The sequence below is a fragment of the Pyrus communis genome, chromosome 6 (genome assembly GCF_963583255.1).
Source record: "Pyrus communis chromosome 6, drPyrComm1.1, whole genome shotgun sequence".
In the NCBI taxonomy this organism is placed as follows: Eukaryota; Viridiplantae; Streptophyta; class Magnoliopsida; order Rosales; family Rosaceae; genus Pyrus; species Pyrus communis.
In genome coordinates, this window is record NC_084808.1 from 17,407,126 (window position 1) to 17,427,686 (window position 20,561).

Consider the following 20,561-nt stretch of genomic DNA (forward strand, 5'->3'; position numbering starts at 1 on the left):
TCAACTTTAAAAATCAATAAAAACTAGTTTTAGGAAAAAAAATTCAATGGCAAAGAAATTCAATGAAAAAAGAAAAATAAAAAAAGGTGGGGGAAAAATGTTACGATCGGTACTTTTCTACCTATTTTCTTTGAAGAGAGTTGCTATTAGTATAGCGATTCTGCGGACTAACGATCGCTGGCCAACTAGCAATTTACCATACATCAAGTCGCTAGTTTCATACCGATCCCCCTCTTTTCAATTTTTTTATTTTTTTTATTTCTTTTACCATAACTACAAACTATCATATTCATGTTCTTCAAAATATATTTTCCCATGCTAAATCTATTATAATTAATATTTAAACAATTGAAATGAATGATTTAAAACCTAAATTTAAAGATATTCTCATATTTTCAACTTTAAAAATCAATAAAAACTAGTTTTAGGAAAAAAAAAATCAATGGCAAACAAATTCAATGAAAAAAGAAAAAGAAAAAAAGGAGGGGGAAAAATGCTACGATCGGTACTTTTCTTCCTATTGTCCTTGAAGAGAGTTGCTAGCTAGATAGCGATCATTTTGTATTATGATCGCTAGCTAACTAGCAACTTATCTTACATGAAGTCGCTAATTTCGTACCGATCCTCCTCTTTTCAATTTTTTTATTTTTTTTATTTCTCTTACTATAACTACAAACTATCATATTCATGTTCTTCAAAATATATTTTCCCATGCTAAATCTATTATAATTAATATTTAAACAATTGAAATTAATGATTTAAAACCTAAATTTAAAGATATTCTCATATTTTCAACTTTAAAAATCAATAAAAAATAGTTTTAGGAAAAAAAATTCAATGGAAAAGAAATTCAATGAAAAAAGAAAAAGAAAAAAAGGAGGGGTAAAAATGCTACGATCGGTACTTTTCTTCCTATTGTCCTTGAAGAGAGTTGCTAGTAAGATAGCGATCATATAGAATTACGATCGCTAGCTAACTAGCAATTTAACTAAATAAAGTCGCTAATTTCGTACCGATCCGATTCTGGAGCAATAGTTATGTCATAATTTAATATATCTAGGGACAGTATCATACATTTATTTTAAACTTGTGGCCTATCATAGGACAGTATACGTATATTTAGTTGGCCTAATATTTTTCTTTAAAATTCAAGTCCAACTTAATATAGGTAACTTAATATTTAGTTGGCCTAATATTTTTCTTTATACCCAATTTTATTACCTAAACTACTCTCACAAACTTAATTTAATATGTAAATTTATCTTTACACTCATTTTGAAAATAAAAACTCAAAATCAGTGTTCTACAACTTGTTTTCCACAACTCGTTGATTGAGAGTGTAATGTCCATGCATCTATGGAGTCGTGTTTGATGAATTGGTCAAACAAGCAATCTAGAATCGGGAAGACAAGATTAGATGAGGTAATTAATGTTAGATTGTAGAGATTAGCATAGGATTATGCCAAGTGTTATGTATTAGATGTGTGTTATGTGTCACAAGTGTATTAGGTGAGTTAGTTATGTGTGGAAAATTATTTATATATAAACAAGAGATGTAATATTCAGATAGTTATGAAGTGAAATATTACAATCAGTTTCTCTCTCTAAACTTTCCTTTCTACTTCTCTCTCTAAAGTCTCTCTGTAAGCTTTGTTAACATAGTATCTTCGCTGGCGACTGGTAACTCCATTCGTTGACAACGATCTCTGCACCTGTGCTTCCGCTTGTATTGGTAAGTGGTGGTGCTTTTGTATACTTCTCTGTCTTTCGGTGTTTGCTCATTGAAGCTATGTCGGTGTGCAGTCGATGCTATGTCGGTGCAGGAAGTCGGTGATTAACTTCTTGATTCTTGTTTTCTTTGGAGAAGATCGTGTTGCTATTTGAAGGATTTGTGTTGTGCTTGTTGAATGATTCTTGATTCAATCACATTCAACTGTCGGTGTGTTCTTGATTTTGGCACATTTGTTCATCTTTATGCTTTGGAAATCTCTGTGTATTTCGTATATTTGTTGACTCTATTGATTTGTTGTGCTACTATACAATGGTTACGGTTACTCAGTTAGCTTTCCCTCAGTCACCAATTTCTTCATTAATTCCTAGTGTTGGCAACACTGTGACTATAAAGCTTGATGATTCCAACTATGTCACTTGGAATTTTCAAATGGAACTATTGTTAGATGGAAATGGGATTCTTGGGTTTGTTACTGGGTCCATTCCCTGTCCAAACAAATATGTAGATTCTGATTCTGAATATGAAACTGTTGACAATCCACGAGTGCTTAATGATGCATATAAGGTGTGGAAGATTCATGACAAAGCTTCAATGACTCTTATAACTGCTACCTTATCCACTGCTGCTTTATCCTGTGTCATTGGCTGTTAAAGTTCTCGTGAAATGGGGACTAATCTCAAAGAAAGGTTTTTTAATATGACAAGAACTAGTATTGTTCAAATGAAGATTGACTTACAGGAACGGACCAGAATCTATTGATGTGTATCTGCAGCCCATTAAAGATTGTAGAGATCAACTTGCTGTTGTGGGAGTGCTGATTTCAGATGAAGATATTGTTATTGTGGCTCTTTGAGGTCTTCCATTTGAGTATAATACTATCAAAGCTGTTATTAGGGGAAGAGAAAATCTTGTCACTATTAAAGAACTCCGATCTCAACTAAAAGCTGAAGAGTCTATTAGGGGAAGAGGTGGTTAAGCAAGCTTTTGTGAAGACTGCCATGTTTGCTAATTCTCTCAATTCTGGTTTTGATGATGGTAACTTTTCTGGATTAAAGTACTATTCTCAAAGTAGTCCTCAGCAGGCTTCTTCATTTCATCCAATGCCTGCATTGCAACAAATGTCATCAGTTCCACAAATGTCATTTTCTCAGAGTCAACAAATCTCACCAATGCCATTTTCACAAATGAGTGGACAAAAGGCAAAGGACAATTTCAGGGGTCCTAATTTCAAATCAAAAGGCAAAGGGAAGAAGTTTTATTCTAGTTCTCAACCATCTTTTCAGCAACCTTCAGTCACTGGTTCTTAGTCATCATATCAGTCTTTACCAAGACAAGCATATCAACCTTTTCAATTTTGTCAAATATGCAACAGAAAAGGTCATACTGCTCTTACTTGTTTTCAAAAAGGATGTCAGATATGTCACAGAGTTGGCCATACTGCAGCAACCTATTTTGACAAAACGAATTCTCCAAGTCAATCTATGCCTGTACCACATGCTTTTCCACCTTATTCTCAGCAGTTTCAGTCTCCATCCTCTACAACACCTTTTAATGGACAGAATTCTCACATGATGGCTTATTCTTCTTATAATCCTGCTATGATGGTGTCTCACTCTGTGCCTTCTATTGCAATGACTGCCAGAACAAATGCTTATCCCTCTGCTCCTTCACATGAGTATTGGTTGCTGGATTCAGGTGCTACAAATCACATGACTTCTGATTTATCCAACCTGCAAATGGCTACTCTATATCCATCGTCCGACAGAGTCACATGGGCTAATGGTGAAGGTTTGCATATTGCTCATATTGGCAAATCAAATCTTTCACTTCCATCACATAGTTTTCAACTAAAGTCCCTTTTACATGTTCCAAAGCTGTCTCAACATGTTCCAAAGACAATAACTGTAGGTGTATTGTTGATGAATTCTATGTGTGCATACAGGACAAGGCCACTCAGAAAATACTCTATCACGGACTCAGTGATAATGCCGTATATCCACTTCCTGTGCTTAAGTCTTCAAAACCTTCTCCAGCAGCATTTATAGGACAAAAAATAAACTCCGCACTTTGGCATTGCAGATTGAGTCATCCTACAAATTCAGTTACTAAGGTAGCCCTTAGTAAAGCAAACATTCATGTTTCTTGTAATGATACTCCTCATACATGTATTGCTTGCTTGCACGACAAGTTTACTAGACTACCATTTCCTGTAATGGCTTCCAAGTTTGTTGTTCCCTTTGAAGTCATTCATTCTGATGTATGGGGACCAGCCCCTAGTATGTCTATGGAGGGATATAGATACTATGTGTCCTATATTGATGAATGTACAAGATATACATGGATATTCCCATTAATAAATAAAGTTGTGATTTTTGGAACTTTTGTTCAGTTTCAAGCTTTTATTCAGACTTCTTTTATTGCAAATATCAAAGTTTTACAGAGTGATGGTGGTGGTAAGCATGTGAGTGCTCAATTTCAAGCTTTTCTTAGGGATAAAGGTATTCAACATCAAAGATCTTGTCCTTATACTCCTGCACATAATGGCCTCGCTGAAAGAAAAAATTGACACATTGTTGAAACTACCATAACTCTACTTCAACAGGCCAGTTTATCTTCTCCGTTTTGATATCATGCTTGTGCCACAACTATATATCTCATAAATAGGATGCCAACCTCAGTATTGTCGATGAAGTCTCCTTTTGAGGTATTGTATCATTTCGAACCCAAGTTAGATCATTTAAGGGTGTTTGGCTGTGCATGTTATCCCTCTTTGCAACCATATCGAAATAATAAGCTTAATCCAAAAACTACTACTTGTATTTTTTTTGGGGTATGCAGCACAGTACAAGGGGTTTATTTGTTATGCTCTTAAGGATCATAACCTCATTGTACCTCGACATGTTTTGTTTGATGAAATTGTGTTTCCTCAACTTCATTCACTCTCTTCTTCTGAGACATCTAAACCTAAGTCATCTATGCCACCTTTGGTGATGCATCCCAATACATTTAATCATCCATCACTAGTGCCTATTCCTTTTCCCCAAGTTTTTTCAGAATCCTTTATATCATCACATGTTTCTCAGCCATGCAATTTGTCAAACAGTGATATTGTTTCTACTGATCGAACTTCACAGTCAGTTCCAGATTCTATTTCTCTACAAGTGGCTCACAGTCAGTTCCAGATTCTATTTCTCTACAAGTGGCTAACTCTGAGTTGCATCCCAATGTTGCTGTGTCACAAGCTACAGAATTAAAACAAGTGTATTTGTCTTCAGCTAATATTCATCCTATGCGAACTAGGTCAAAGTCTGGTATGATAAAGAAAAAGCAAGTTTTTAGTGCTCATGTTCAGGACGATTCTTTTGTCAAGGAACCTCAGTCTTATTCTGCAGCTTCCAAAATTACTCACTGGCATGCTGCTATGCAAGAGGAGATGGATGCTTTGATTCAACAGCAAACTTGGAATTTAGTTCCTCTTCCTCCCAATAAAAATGTAGTCAGGTGTAAATGGATATATTGTGTTAAAAAGAATCATTATGGTTCAATTGCTCGTTACAAAGCCCGATTAGTGGCTAAGGGGTTCTCTCAGGAAGCTGGTCTTGATTATTATGAGACGTTTAGTCCAGTAGTTAAACCTAATACTGTGAGGCTTTTGTTGTCTCTAGCTACTTCACATGAGTGGAAACTGAAACAACTAGATGTCAAAAACGCTTTCTTGCATGGGTTTCTCGAAGAAGAAGTTTTATGGCTTAACCACAGGGATTTGTGGATGTTAATCATCCTGAGTATGTCTGCAAACTTCAAAGGTCTCTTTACGGTTTAAAACAAACTCCGAGAGCTTGGAATGAGCACTTTACCAGGTTTGGGATTTACTTCATCTTATGTTGATCCTTCGTTATTTGTGAAATCAAATGGTCACTGTCTTGTGGTTCTTCTTTTATATGTTGACGATATCATTCTTACTGGGAATGTTGAGAGTCATGTTCAAGCTGTGATCAGTCAATTGACCAAAAAATTTGATATGAAAAATCTTGGTTTGTTGCACTACTTTCTTGGCTTACAAATTGAATATCAATCTCAAGGTATTTTTGTTCATCAGTCCAAGTATATTACAGATCTTCTTCATAAAACTGATATGCTTCATTACAAACCTTTCATCACTCCTTGTCATCCTAATCGAAAGCTGTTAAATCATGGTAGTTCCTCTGTTGCGGATCCCAGTCTCTATAGAAGCATTGTTAGGGCTTTACAGTATCTCACCTTCACAAGGCCTAATATTGCGTATTCAGTTAACCAAGTGTGTCAGTTCATGCATTCACCTCTTAAAGATCACTTTGTTGCTGTTAAAAGGATCTTGAGGTACGTTCGAGGCACTATTGGACATGGTATCTGTTTTACACCTGGCTCTATGGATATTAAGGCATATAAGATGCTGATTGGGCTGGTGATCCTAATGATCGGCGTTCAACTACTGGTTTTGTTGTGTTTTTAGGCTCTAATCCCATATCGTGGAGTTCTAAGAAGCAACATATAGTGAGTCGATCTTCTACAGAGGCGGAATATCGAGCCATAGCTACTATTATTGCCGAGGTTGTGTGGCTTCAACAACTTCTCAAGGATCTTCACATTTCTAGTTCATCTATTCCACTTCTACATTGTGATAATATTTCTGCAGTGGCACTGGCCACTAATCCTGTTTTACACTCTAAAGCAAAGCATATTGAAATTGGCTATCACTTTGTGAGAGAACGAGTTCAACAAGGCACCATTTTGTTGTAGTTTGTGTCTTCTACAGAACAGTGTGTCAATGTTCTTACAAAAGGGTTGTGTTCTTCAGAGTTCAATGTGCATTGCTCCAATCTTATGCTTGGTTCCCACCTCCATAAGCTTGGGGGGGGGGGGGGGGGGAATGTTAGGCTGTAGAGATTAGCATAGGATTATGCCAAGTGTTATATATTAGATGTGTGCCATGTGTCACAAGTGTATTAGGTGAGTTAGTTATGTGTGGAAAATTATTTATATATAAACAAGAGATGTAATATTCAGATAGTTAATGAAGTGAAATATTACAATCAGTTTCTCTCTAAACTTTCCTCTCTAAAGTCTCTCTCTCTAAAGTCTCTCTGTAAGCTTTGTTAACAATTAACTCATATGTTATGGTCTTATTGTGCTTATTTGAGATTGAAATGTTAAACCAATATGCTTATTTCTCTTACAATAGAAATCGAGTTGGTTTTAATCCTTGTGTGCTTTATCTGAATTGCATTCCCATTGTTTTTATCCCATTGTCACTTGATAAACAAATGCATTAGCGTTTTGCAAATGCTTTAATCTCAAGTTTTTACCTCTGTTTTAGGATTAGGTGTCTTGGGTGGTGGAATTGTAATCTGTAAATCCATATTCTTAGGCATCACTTGGGTTTTAGCCACAGTAATTCAAATCTGCAAGAATTATAGGATTCAAAATCATTTTATATATACACGTACACCAATAATAATAATTAAGTCATGCCTGAGTTGTCATTGGAAACGGCAGTGGGTATATTATTAGTGGGTTAATTGATAAATTTTAGTTTGATTCTTGATTTCATCATGTATTTGATGGTAATTATACAATAGAGTAAAACTGACAATTCACATTTTAAATTTAAGTTGGGTGTAGAGTGAGGTTATATGAGTTCAAATAAAACTTCCCAACTATATATTAGCAAACTCTCTTTTCCAATCCAAAGAGGATAAAAGACCAAATTAATCTTGTCAACAAAACTTAAAAAAACAATAGCCTGCTTCAGTTGTAATTTCGTTAGGAATGTAGGGGTACCTGCAAGAACACAGAATACGATATATAACTAAAGCATAGTGAATTTGGGGTTTGCTTTAGAAACCAAAGTGTGAGTAACTTCGGGACTACGGAAGGATATCAACGGTGCAAAGAAAAGAAATAAAATAATGAATCGTTAATGCAAAAAAGTGAACTTCAGGCCAATAATTTTAGATTATTGTCGAATTAATGGACTATTGGTCACTTTAATTAATCCAATATCGGATTTGATCGTGGAAGAAAAATAATGACGTTCAAGTCATAGTAGTTAAGGTTTCTTCGGGCCAAGCAATTACGAAAATATGGTTTAGTATGACTTTAACCTAAAGCACCCCAAAAATATTTGGGTGTGGCTGATAAGCGAGTGTACCAAAAATTGGCATTTGGGTTGAAAGATATCGCAGTCCGACAAGGATTTTCCGACTGCCGGTACACGACCCTACATCAAAGTTGCAAGCCTTGGGTTCTCAGGCACATGCAGCAGAGTAGCGGGCCGAGGCTTAGGACAAAGATTGGTGAGCTTCAAGCCCAACGAGATCAGAACCCAGGCCTCGGGCATGGTCGTTTCGCGTGCAGCAAGAGCCTAGAGAGCAGCTGCCTTCATTAGACGTCAAACCGACGTCTTCCAGTCGTTAGCTCAACGCGGCTGGGCTGCAGGCTAGCCAGCGTGGCTCGGCACGGCTTCGAGCCGCAGCTTCGACGCGAATTTCCCAGATCTTTTTTATTTTTTTTTCAATTCTAGGGTTAGAAAAAAACCAAAATTGCTTGTATTTTCTTTTGTTTCTTTGACTCAAATTCCACATGGCAAATTTATAATTACGTTATGCATGAACATAAATATATTGACAAATATATCAAATATACTATATATATATATATATATTTAGGAAGGTAAAAATAAATGTAGGAAGTTCATGCATCATGGTCGTTGAAAATATCAAACAGGGATTTTAGGAAAAAACAAGAGAGTTTTAACGAAAAGCCCACGATACTGTTCACTTTAACGAAAAACCACATTTTTACACTAAAAAGTCAAACCCAGTACTATTCACTTTACCTTTTATTTTGTCCTTATCGTTAAAACTCAAAGTTTTCAAGTCCTTTTTATTAATTTTCCTAAAAAACAATTGAGCCTTTGAATTTTTAAAATAACCTCCACGAACCTTCAGTTCCTTAGTGTCAGGTTAGAGTATGTTGGTAACGTGTTGTAGGCCTATTTAACTAAACAACTAAAGAGCAGAGAGAGAGGAGGTGCGGCGACAAGAGAGAGGAGAGAGTTTATGTTACTTTAAGGTGGATTTTTTTCTCACCTCATTATGCTTTTATTTAAAGTACTAGCGAAGGTAAATTTTTAAAATAAAAAAAAACCTGGAGGTTTCATGATCTATAACACAACCACTTATAATTCTTAATCAATTAGGATTTATATTGCTTTGGCCGACCCAGTTTGAAATGAGGTCTGTATTTTTGTCAATTTTTATTGTTCTGTCTTTGCCAGATCCCCACCAACTAATGAAATGATATGGAGTGACTTTTACAACAACGCGGAAGTCTAGGGCTCAACTACTATTATATATGGAGCTAGCTTGCATGTCAACTATTGTATGCGGGAAGGAAATGTAAAAGTATACCTGCAACCTGCAGGGGTTCTCAACTACTATTATATATAGAGCTAGTCTTGCCTTCAAGACAAACAAACAAACAAACAAACCAAGAGGCAAAAAGAAGCATCCCAATAACATTTGGTAGACATGGAAATGAGCAAGGTTCTGGTGGTAGGTGGTACTGGGTACGTAGGACGAAGGATTGTTAAGGCAAGCCTAGCCCTAGGTCACCCAACCTATGTCCTTCAAAGGCCAGAGATTGGTCTTGATATTGAGAAGCTGCAGATGCTCTTGTCCTTCAAGAAGCAAGGGGCTCACCTTGTGGAGGGCTCCTTTTCTGATTTCCAAAGCCTTGTTCGTGCTGTCAAGCTTGTCGATGTTATCATTTGTACCATGTCCGGGGTGCATTTTAGGAGTCACAACATTTTGTTGCAGCTCAAGCTTGTTCAAGCAATCAAAGAAGCCGGAAATATTAAGGTATGTGTATATTATTTCCATCTTCAGTCATCAATTAGTTACTGAAGTAGTAGTATTTATTTGTCCACTTTGTATAAAAAGGAACGGTGTAACTTTAATTATCAAATGACATGGTAACTACGATGTATGACCTCATATTTTTGAAATTAACAAATAGAAGTTCAGAACGAACACAACTATATATGAACAAATCACCGCACCAGAAGTTTGGATCTAAAAATGTAGGTTTTGATTGGATGTTTTATAGCACACATCACACAGCATGCAGGAGTTACAAGTCTAGAGTAAAACCACACAGGTTGTGCGTGCTGTGTTCAACATGAATGGTGAACGAAGAAATTCACAATTTTAGATCAACAGCTTTTTGTTCTTGGGGTGTGCTATTCACACGCATCTCGTTTTACTGCTCACGCATCTCTTGTTAAATTATGTCATTGGATATTCTTTAATTCATCCAATCCGACGGTCAAAAATAAGAAGAGTGTGAGAAATAAACAGGGGATGTGGATATCACACCCATGTTCTTTCCCTTTAATAAAGGTCCTTCCTTACCGAGGATAATTAGACCTGACATTCGTGTCGTGTTGTGTTTTCCGTGTTCGTGTCATTTTCGTGACATATCTGATATCTTAAGGGGTCGTGTCGTGTAACACGCGTTAAAGTAAATGGGTAATATGACCCAACTCAAAATTAACCCGTTAATATTATTAGGTAATATGACCTGACTCATTAAAGAAAAAATATTTTTTATCAATAAATAATGAAAATGAAAAACATAATTTGACCCAAAAATTGGAAAACATAATGCTAAATTAGTATATGCATACCATATTGTTACATAAATATTTCAAAACATTAAAAAAAAAAAAATTGCCTTTCACATTTTTTAGACTTGTACATTAATGATTATAGATTTAATTTATTTTAAACTCTTTTAAAAATACTATTCATGAGCTTTTGCATATTTTTTTTTCACATTTTTCGCAATTGTAAATTAATTATTATGAAATTTTTTACTGTGTTTGGTGGGCTATTGGCCTACCAAGCACTTGCCGCCTGAAAGGCGGGCAGCACGCTTTACTTGATAATTTTATTTTTAATGTGTTTTGTAATTTTTTTTAATCTCACTCTTTGCCTATAGTATACTATAAAAATAAATAAATTTTAAAATTTTAAAATTTATATAGAATAATATTACAATAATACATATATAAGTTATCTTAGTAGTTTAAAAATTAAAATCATCAAAATAATTTTTTTTTAATGTGTGGGTTACTCACGTGTCACCCTCATATAAACTTGTTAAGAATCCGTTATTAACGGGTTGTTATCGTGTAACCCGATAACAATCCGATTAGTTATCGTGTTGATCTGAAACTCATTATTTTCGTATTTTTTACATGTGTTAACGAACCATGTAAAAAATTACCAGGTTTAAGGAGAACCCATTTATTTTCATGAAGAAAAAACTTTTAATGAGCTTTTTGGTGTTAGGTGGAATTGGGCAAAAGATCAATGTCCTGTAGCCGGTTATTTATTGTTTAATAGTGATGATATGAAATAGGAAACTTTAACGAAAAATTTTCCGTACTATTCATTTTAACGAAAAATCATATTTTTACACTAAAGAGTCAATCCTAACTATTCACTTTACCCTTTATTTTGTTCTTATTGTTAAAACTCAAAATTTTCAACTCATTTTCATTAGTTTTCCTTATGAAATATGGTGTTACTCTTTGTTTATTATAATGAGGAATGTTAAGGAGAGTTTTTCAAAAAGTGGAACTCTCAAGGTATTCTACGCCACCTCATATTTTGGCACAATCTTGTGTCAATATTATAAAATATTATTTTAAAAACATGAGGTGGCGAAGAGTCCCAGGAGTTTCCTTAGCATTTCTCTAATATCATAAACCATATTGATAATGCAAATGGTGGGTTACCCTGATGATTAGGGTCTCTCATTTCAACTCACTGCGTCAGAATCAAAACCCTCTCCTCCGTATAGATAAGTGTAAAATATCATTAAAAAAAAAATCATATTATTATTGTAGGGGTGTTGAATTATGTACTTTTCTCTTCCTTCCCTTGATTTTCTGTGCAGCGTTTCTTGCCATCGGAGTTCGGTCTAGACCCAGCACGTATGGGACATGCACTTGAACCGGGAAGAGTCACATTTGACGAGAAAATGGTAGTGAGAAAGGCAATACAAGATGCTAAAATCCCCTTCACTTATGTATGTGGTGCTGCCTTTGGGGGTTATTTTGCGGGTAACCTTTCGCAGATGGGGACTGTCCTTCCTCCAAGGGAGAAAGTGCTTATATATGGAGATGGTAACTCTAAAGGTACACATATGTTTCTACATTAATTACTATATTTGTTTGGTTTAATTTAAACTACACGCGTAGAACTAATTGTCTTTGTTGATGATCTCCATGTTTTGTGAAGTCACTCTTATGGATGAAGATGACATCGCAACATACACGATCAAGACGATAGATGATCCACGAACATTGAACAAAACATTGTACCTTCGTCCACCTGAAAACGTACTCTCTCAGAAGCAATTGGTCGAAATGTGGGAGAACCTTCTCGGAAAGAAACTAGAAAAGATCACTATTTCTAAACAAGACTTTCTTGCTTCTATGAAAGGTATTTAATCATTTGAAATCAATGGTGTTCAAGAAAATTACAAACATATATTCATTAGTAAATTAATGGCTCTAGGTTACCCCCAGTTAACTGCATTTATATATATGTGGTTAATCCTGTCGATCAATCAACTCCTTGTCGATCAATTAAGGATTAACTGACACCAATTAGTGCTAAGAATCCATTGTTTAAAATCTAACATAAGCTTTAAACTTAAATTTCACACCTTAAAGTAGGCAACCATGTAAGATAACATATAGAAAACTTACAAAAATGATAGAAATAAATTAAAGTGGGGTACTTTCAGTTCTCAAATTATAGGATGTTAATCTGTTGCTACGGGGATCAATCAACATTCATATATAGCTACTTGTGGTTAGTCAGCATTAGAGAGTTACACATCTTATCTAGTTTGATTTTGATCTCGATCTGAAATATTATACTTCAGGTATGGACTATGCAAGCCAGGTAGGAGTGGGGCATTTTTACCACATTTTCTATGAAGGCGATCTGACAAACTTTGAAATCGAGGGAGAAGGAGTAGAAGAAGCTTCAAAGCTTTACCCAGAAGTGAAATATACACGCATGGATGAATACTTAAAATTATATGCATGAAATCATTTCAATGTATTTAATAACAGTTTCTCCTAAAATTATATGTTGTACTGTAATCCATCTATGCACTTTTGTGCGTGTAGTAGTAGTGTATGTTCAATCAATACGAGCGTGGCATATATACTGCTAGTGATAAGGAACCTTACTATATGTGTGTGTGTGTGTGTGTGTTATATGTAATAGAGTGAGGGCTGAGTGAGAAATCGAAAGGCAATAGCCAGTGTTGTATTGTTGCACCAAAGCCATAATATATCAAATATTACAAACATTTCAGTAATATATATCAGATAGAACATTAGTTGCATTATTTGTCCTATTACTTTTATTGGGTACAAATACATCAAGTTTGCCAATCTGTAGAAAGAAGACTGAAAATCACCATGTCCCTACTTCTTCCTTTCAAGATAAAATACTTTCTCAACACACCTTCTCTCTGAAACCCTACCTTCTCAAGCACCCTCTGTGATCCCACGTTGTCCACGTCAACAAGAGCTTCAAGTCTATCCAAATGTGGCCACTCTTTGAATATAGCATCAGCCACCAATTTCACAGCCTGGGTTGCAATTCCCTTGCCCCAGTACTTGGACCCCAAAACGTATCCAAGTTCACCTCTGCACCGATCATTGCCCGAGAAAGGGGTCACAGAAATGGAACCGATTGGCATGTTATCAAGGCAGATTGCCCTTAACCAAGGGTGTGGGATGACAACATCCTTGATGTAGTTTAGGCCCTCTTCTTTGGAAGCATAAGGTTCCCAAGTGCAGAAAACTGGGACTTTCTCATCTGTGGCCCACACCATGAAATCATCAATATCATCGAGATCCAACGGCCTCAGGGTGATCTTGGACAAGTCAATCTCGCTGCGTTCTCTTCCATTTGACATAGCAGAACTTCCCACCATATGAACGATTCTCAATATTTTCACTTTCGAATATATGAAAATATACCATTGTTTGAAGTTGTAACGGCCTTTGAAGTTTATATATATATGCGCGTAAAGTGAAGGCACAAGAACTTGCCTAGAAGGTTGAATTATAATTGAGTTGGGTCCAAATGGGTTCCTTGCGTCGGTCAATTACTTGGAGGTGAAGAAAGAAGTAAATGGATATGAGTGATCAACAAGAATTAGAAAAACTGCCACAAATAGTATGGGAGCATTTGGCCGCCTTGTTTGACCAACTGGCAAGGCACCACTAGGAAGTTTCCATGGGAATAAAAAAACTCAGGAAAAAAAAAAGGGATTCACAAATGGATGCTCTGCTTCCCTTCGATCTTTGATTGCTTAATGTGTTGAACAAAAATGTAAATTTTTGGAAGGAATGTTTGAGAAAGTGACTTTATTTCACTTAGTGATCGATTTGAACTTCGTGTTTATAATTGAGGCCGTTCATATTATTAATCTTTTTGTAAAATATCATCTCTACATAAAATAAATTACAACTAAGATTGTTTAGTAATTCCATTGTAGTAAATAGATATTAATGGTTCTTAATGCTTTTACCAAATCCGTCCAACAATTGTTACATAGTTCAATAACTAAATAATCTCATATTTTATCAATTTTTTACACAGATGATTTTTACAAAATGCTTTATAATATGAACATTCTAATCACAAAAATGAAGTTCCATAAATCGGTTACATAGTGAATTGAGGAGGAACTCCTCCTCATCTATCAAGAAGGAATTCTTCCTCATCTATTGAGGAACTAACTTAATTACATTTTTTATTACGTCGCCTTTGTGCAACTGGACTAATTGGTTATGTTTCTTGTGTGAAAGAACTGTCAACTGTATGACTACGTTAGCATGTTTGGTACAACTGCGTTTGAAGTTTGGGTGTAAGAGAGACACAATCTCTTAAGGAACTAGTCGAATAGTAATGGATATTGCTATTCACACATTTATTTTTATTTTTTACATATTTTTATTAATTTTTTGTTATTAATCTTCTTCAATTTATTTGATCTGTTCCGCCAACAATTGATAGAAGTGTGTAAAAATTAAAAATGGATGTATGAGATATGGATGACACTACCCATAATCAGTGGCGGATCCAGGATTTTAAACTCGAGGGGTCCCAATTATAAAGGTCAAAAAATTTATAGACAAAAATAACATTGAAAATTTAAATATAATACACTTCATTCAAAAATCATATGCAAAACAATATTACAAATTATAAAATCATAATTCAAGCGTCTATTACGAGGTTTCATAAGTTACTAGGGAGTATATAAGTTATTGATTATCTAATATGAATCATTAAATTTAAAACACCGGTCAAATAAAACTCTTCCCAAACTCCCATTATCTTTCTAACCAAACACACCACGTTTCTTTTTTACTAGTTTCCAAACATCCACCTTCTGTCTCACTAAGAACAAAGTTGTCATACCTTCACCAACCACCTCTCTCCCCATTCTCCCAAAGCCATGGCAGCTCCACCCCCAAATTTCACCAACCCATGACAGATCATATCCATCTTACTAACATTATGAAGGAAATTTCACCCATAAGAAAAATTACTAAGATGGTTGAAATAATTTGGGGAAATTTGGGCTTATGTATTGCCCCTGCCAGACGACAGAGAAAGGTTGGAGGAGAAGTGAGTGACACCGACGGATGAGACCATGGCAGAAGCAAGGAGGAGAGAGGCAAGAAGGGTCCCTATTTTCTTTCTTGTCCGTGCGCCGTCATCTTCTCCGAGAAGAAGATAGCCACTGCAACCTGCAACCTACAACCTGCACAAACCTCATGCTCGAGTACGAGGGGTCCTCGAAAAATTTATAGCAGTGATTTAGGATCGCCGACGAGTCCTAGGACCTTCCCAGGTCCCTATGTGGATCCGCCCTTGCCCATAATAATTAACATCTGCAACATGAAAATAATTTTAACATCGACTAAAAACCGAACTCCAGCCTTTCTCTTAATTTGAGATGAGATTGTCCAAACTTTTGCTGAGTGAAATGCAATGTTAAGAGACAATAACAGTCTTACCATACTAGTAGTGGTGGTTATATGACTTGCAGAATGGAAAGGTTGATGTTCAGAGGAGTTTGATAAGAACGTTGGGTACTAAGCATTTTATTTGTTTTATATATGTACAACGGTATTTTACTCTATGAGATGTAAATTAAGCTAAGTCACACAATAAGTCAATCATAATTAAGTATAGGACTCAATACAATTATTATACGTTATCTTCATGCATCCATGTGCGTTGAACTGAAACTTTTACCTACAAATAAAAAATAATACTATTAAACTATAGTACTGGTTAGTAAAGCATCTCCTGTTTTGAATTCAAAGAATAGCATGTCACAATTTGTGAATGGTTGGTTTACCTACCATCAGTGAACATTTCACACTTTCTTTTGTTGTCAACATCCAAATACCGAAACCTATAAAATTTAAAAAAAAAAAAAAAAAAAATTTATCTATAAAACTCATCACAATTGATTATTTTTAGTACCATCTCTTGTAACCATCACAAATGGAAATGGAAAACAAATCTTTGGAAATCACACTACGTCCTTATAGGCTCTCAGACGCTGAGGACTTCTCGAAGTATACTGGGGTTGAAACGGTAACACAATTCACTCGTTGGAACACATTCAAATCCAAGGGGGAAGCACTTTCCTACATCAAGGACGTTTGTATTCCTCACCCTTATTGCAGATCCATCTGCATCAATGACTGTTCGATCGGAATGGTCTTCGTCAAGCCACAAGATGGTGATGACAAGTGTCGAGCGGAGATCGGGTATGCGTTAGCAGCCGAGTACTGGGGACAAGGCATAGTAATCAGAGCTGTGAAGATGGCCATCACTGAAGGGTCACTGATTTCGTTAGAATGCAAGCTTTGGTTTTGATAGAGAACAAGGCCTCCCAGAGAGTCTTGGAGAAACTTGGTTTCCACATGGAAGGTCTCTTGAGGGAGTATACCATTCACAAAGGTACAGTTAAAGATGTTTTCATGTAGTCTTCTATCCACTGATCTTATGCCATGAACCTGACCATTTTATTTCTGTAAATCTGGATTTAAACCAGTTAAAAAATGCTTTTACTATATTTATTGCTAGGCAATTTATTAAGTGGGAACTTTCCTATTACATGATAGGTTTAATAATAAGTATCATTTAGTTAAAACATAAGCATGTGTTACTCTTACCATTTTTTTATTATTTTTTATTAATTTAAATTCTCTACACATGTTATGTTTTAACCGGTCAGCTGTTTTTGTCACAGTAACACATATCACTAGGTATTATCTAATAATTGACTAGTTGCAGATGGTGATGTTAGTGACCAATTTGTCTACTAGTAGTACTACTAGGCAAGTTCATTGAATCCAAATCTATTATTTGAACAGATTTTGGATCACACATAATCGTATGACTGACTACTTTATACCCCCTATTTATATATCCCAATTGAGCTTGGAACCATCTCAAACTTCCTCAAAGTTATGGAGTCCTCAAGAATTTCACTGCGTCCTTTCAGAGTCTCAGATGCTGATGACTTCTTGAAATGGGCGAGTGATGACAAAGTGACGCGCTATTTGAGATGGAACACCATAACCTCTAGGGAAGAAGCCTTGACATACATTGAGAAGGTTGCTATACCACACCCATGGCGCCAGTCCATATGTCTGGATGACCATTCGATTGGATATGTTTCGGTCAAGCCCGAAGCGGGCGATGACAAGTGTAGAGCCCATGTTAGCTATGCCGTGTCTGCAGAATACTGGGGACAAGGGATTGCCAAACAGGCACTGAGGATGGCCATGTCTAGAGTGTTCAAAGAGTTCCCATGTTTGGTGAGGGTTGAGGCTTTGGTGGAGGTTGAGAATAAGGGTTCCCAAATGGTTTTAGAGAAAGTTGGGTTTGTGAAAGAAGGTTTGTTAAGGAAGTATGGTTATTGTAAAGGTGAGATTAGAGACATGTTTATCTACAGCTTCTTATCAGCTGACAAGATTATGTGATTCATCTGTTCAAAATTTCTTAGAACATCTCTTAATGGTTTGGTTTCTTACTTTGAGGAACACTGTGTTGCATTAAGAATCTTCCTGCATTTATTGTGATGAGTTAAACTAATAACTGAATCAAACCTCCTGAAAAAGAACAACCAACGAGCTGAATCAACCCATATTAAGTGTAGTGATAAATGACCAACCATACCCGTTTTTAGTTAAAAAAAAAAAAAAAAAAAAAAAAAAAGGCTCGAGTGGTTAACAATTTTCACCTTAGCACCCAAGGTCCTTTGTTCAAATCATCCATCTCTCAATATCAGTTGTAGTTGTATAATACATATTTGTTAAATCTATTATTATCATGAAATTTATATTTGGCGAGGGAATAAATGAAGTGTTAATGTAATTTTATAAGTTAAAGGAGATGCTTTGATTTCTTTCATATAGTACGTACGACTGAGTGTTCTTAAATATCGACGATTATATTTTATATATGGTGATGTAATAGATACTTGCAATGGTTATATATTGCATGAAACCCGTTCCACTGAGTGAGAGATAGCATTTCATTCAGACCTTAACATACGACTAATTTACTTGAGATATTAATGTATCTTTTTACAAGACTGAATATTGAAGTTATCATCCCAATTCATATGCAGCATAGTACGGCCTATTATTACTGGGCTTAGATCCCCATTTGAAGAAGGCGAGTCATATCATTTTGTTAAGCCCAACGGATGACCAAATGTAAGTTTTCAGGATGATAACATCAATCAGATGCTAATGAAGTCTGATTCAACTGAAATTGTTGTGTCTATGATCTCCCATGTGGATGTGGTACCACTTAGGTCATCAATTATTGCCTTTCCTTTTACGATATTTGTCTTGAATCGTGATGCTGATCGATGCCCGCAACATATGCCAAGAGATTGGTTGATCCATTGCGGAAGGCCATGATAAGTGGTTTTGGTCTGACTTGGCCGGGGAAAATATGGTCCCCAACTTGCATCTGAACGACGATGCTCTAAATACGAGTTTTAATAATTATAAGTAACGTTATAGCAATACAACACAGTTACAAAGCTTGAGTAAATATACCAGTACAACACACTAATATCGTACCAAGATTGTTGGAAAAATAAGTGTAATATTGCTATAAATTCGTATCAGAAATATATGAAATAAATCATGCAAATAATGCGCTGAAATAATTGAATAACTATACAGAAACAAGGGTTAGAAGAACTTGAAAATTTGAGTCGAGATAAGCATTTAATACTCTGATACTTATACCCAACGCACGTGATAGAATTGTAGGAAAACACAACTTGATAGTATGGGATACTATATATTGCGCTCCACACCGTATTTTTGTTACAAAACAAACCCCCAAACAGCATAAAAGAAAGTAAATGCATAAGGGATTGAGATGGTCCACATCTCCTCGGAATTTCAAGGATGCCCATTGTTTAAGTCATCTTAGGGTCCCTATCAATCTTTTGTCACCAAAGATGTTCTTGTTTGCCTAATAATTTCTCTCTTTTCCCTTTTCTTTTTTCAAAGGAACCAAAAACATTTGATAAAAGTAAAATCTTTTCTCCATCTTTCCTTCTTATTACAAGTTTACGCGCATCTTCCCATTCCCCATTCTGCTTTCCTTTTTCTTTATCTACTCAATTTCTTCTTTTATTGGAATGAATTTTATCCGCAAGCATTAAGCTTTATGTAGCCATCGGACACATAATTATTAAGTTGGAATCCTTCAAGGCACAAATCCGGAATCAGGTTGGAAGCTTTTAGTTCAGAATTAAGTTGGTTTTTCTTTCTTTTCATCATGAAATTAATCATCTTAATCTTTGCCAAAATGCATTACATTTTACTATTTATTTATTTATGGGTTTGTTGGGTTTAATGTTGCATCTTGGACAAGTCTACTTAATTTCAAATGCGACCTTGTAGTTGTAGATAGAAAAGAAGTGCTAAAACATATGAGTCTATCACGGGAAAAACTTGTGTATCATCGAATATTTATAAAAATACGGTGAATAATTAGTCATCATGTACGTAAATATTCCAATATTAGTTAATTATTCTATATGGAGGCTTTTCCAATAGGACACGGATGGATAAGATAAGCTAATAATACAAGTACCATTGTTAAATATGCACAAAATACGTGTGTTATTCGTGAAAAATAATTAAAAGAAACTCGGAGATGATAAATTTACTTCCAAACCAATGTTTTTAGGTAAAACTAATTTGAACCATTTCTAAATCTTAATTATGAGCCCATTAAGAGCATTTTCACCCCATCCAGTTGTAAGGAGGATTGGATAATTCAAACCACTAAAACCAACAAAATGAGCTCTAGCCTATACATATCAGTAGGGCTGGAAAAAAAATCCCAAAAATCCCAAACCAAACCGAAAAAATCCCGATCCCAAACCAAAAAAATCCCAAACCAAAATTCCCGAAATTTTCGGTATGGGATTCGGTATTGCATCTCCATTTTTTCGGTATTCCCATACCGAATAGAAATAAATATTATATATATATATATATATATTATTTTGGTTCCTTTTATTTGGTTTTAGGTATGCAGGAAAATACAGAGCAATAGCCCTCTGCATAATACAGTGCCAATTTATCTCCTATATTTTTCTCCAGACAATTTCATCCTCATTG

General features: G+C 35.4%; 4 protein-coding genes across 4 annotated transcripts; 3 read left to right on the plus strand and 1 right to left on the minus strand.

Annotated features, from left to right (window-relative positions):
- The first annotated feature begins 9,264 nt into the window (after positions 1-9,264).
- Positions 9,265-13,162, plus strand: LOC137738124 (isoflavone reductase homolog). Its single transcript, XM_068477751.1, has 4 exons — positions 9,265-9,633; positions 11,738-11,978; positions 12,082-12,285; positions 12,734-13,162. Exons 1-4 carry the CDS (start codon positions 9,304-9,306, stop codon positions 12,898-12,900), a joined length of 942 nt encoding a protein of 313 aa, XP_068333852.1. The 5' UTR covers positions 9,265-9,303; the 3' UTR covers positions 12,901-13,162.
- Positions 13,122-13,834, minus strand: LOC137738126 (uncharacterized). The gene has a single exon (XM_068477752.1). It carries the CDS (start codon positions 13,799-13,801, stop codon positions 13,241-13,243), a length of 561 nt encoding a protein of 186 aa, XP_068333853.1. The 5' UTR covers positions 13,802-13,834; the 3' UTR covers positions 13,122-13,240.
- Positions 13,835-16,395: 2,561 nt separating this feature from the next.
- On the plus strand, positions 16,396-16,773 carry LOC137736143 (uncharacterized). The gene has a single exon (XM_068475469.1). The coding sequence runs from the start codon at positions 16,396-16,398 to the stop codon at positions 16,771-16,773; it is 378 nt and encodes a 125-aa protein (XP_068331570.1).
- A 464-nt stretch (positions 16,774-17,237) lies between these two features.
- LOC137738367 (uncharacterized) lies at positions 17,238-18,080 on the plus strand. Its single transcript, XM_068478004.1, has one exon. It carries the CDS (start codon positions 17,370-17,372, stop codon positions 17,883-17,885), a length of 516 nt encoding a protein of 171 aa, XP_068334105.1. The 5' UTR covers positions 17,238-17,369; the 3' UTR covers positions 17,886-18,080.
- The last annotated feature ends 2,481 nt before the right edge of the window (positions 18,081-20,561 follow it).

Coding starts and splice junctions, on each gene's coding strand:
- LOC137738126 (XM_068477752.1), bottom strand. CDS start 13,801: ATGGTGGGAAGTTCTGCTATGTCAAATGGAAGAGAACGCAGCGAGATT.
- LOC137738124 (XM_068477751.1), top strand. CDS start 9,304: ATGGAAATGAGCAAGGTTCTGGTGGTAGGTGGTACTGGGTACGTAGGA. Junction 9,634..11,737: donor AAGAAGCCGGAAATATTAAG/GTATGTGTATAT, acceptor TTTTCTGTGCAG/CGTTTCTTGCCATCGGAGTT. Junction 12,286..12,733: donor CTTTCTTGCTTCTATGAAAG/GTATTTAATCAT, acceptor ATTATACTTCAG/GTATGGACTATGCAAGCCAG.
- LOC137736143 (XM_068475469.1), top strand. CDS start 16,396: ATGGAAATGGAAAACAAATCTTTGGAAATCACACTACGTCCTTATAGG.
- LOC137738367 (XM_068478004.1), top strand. CDS start 17,370: ATGGAGTCCTCAAGAATTTCACTGCGTCCTTTCAGAGTCTCAGATGCT.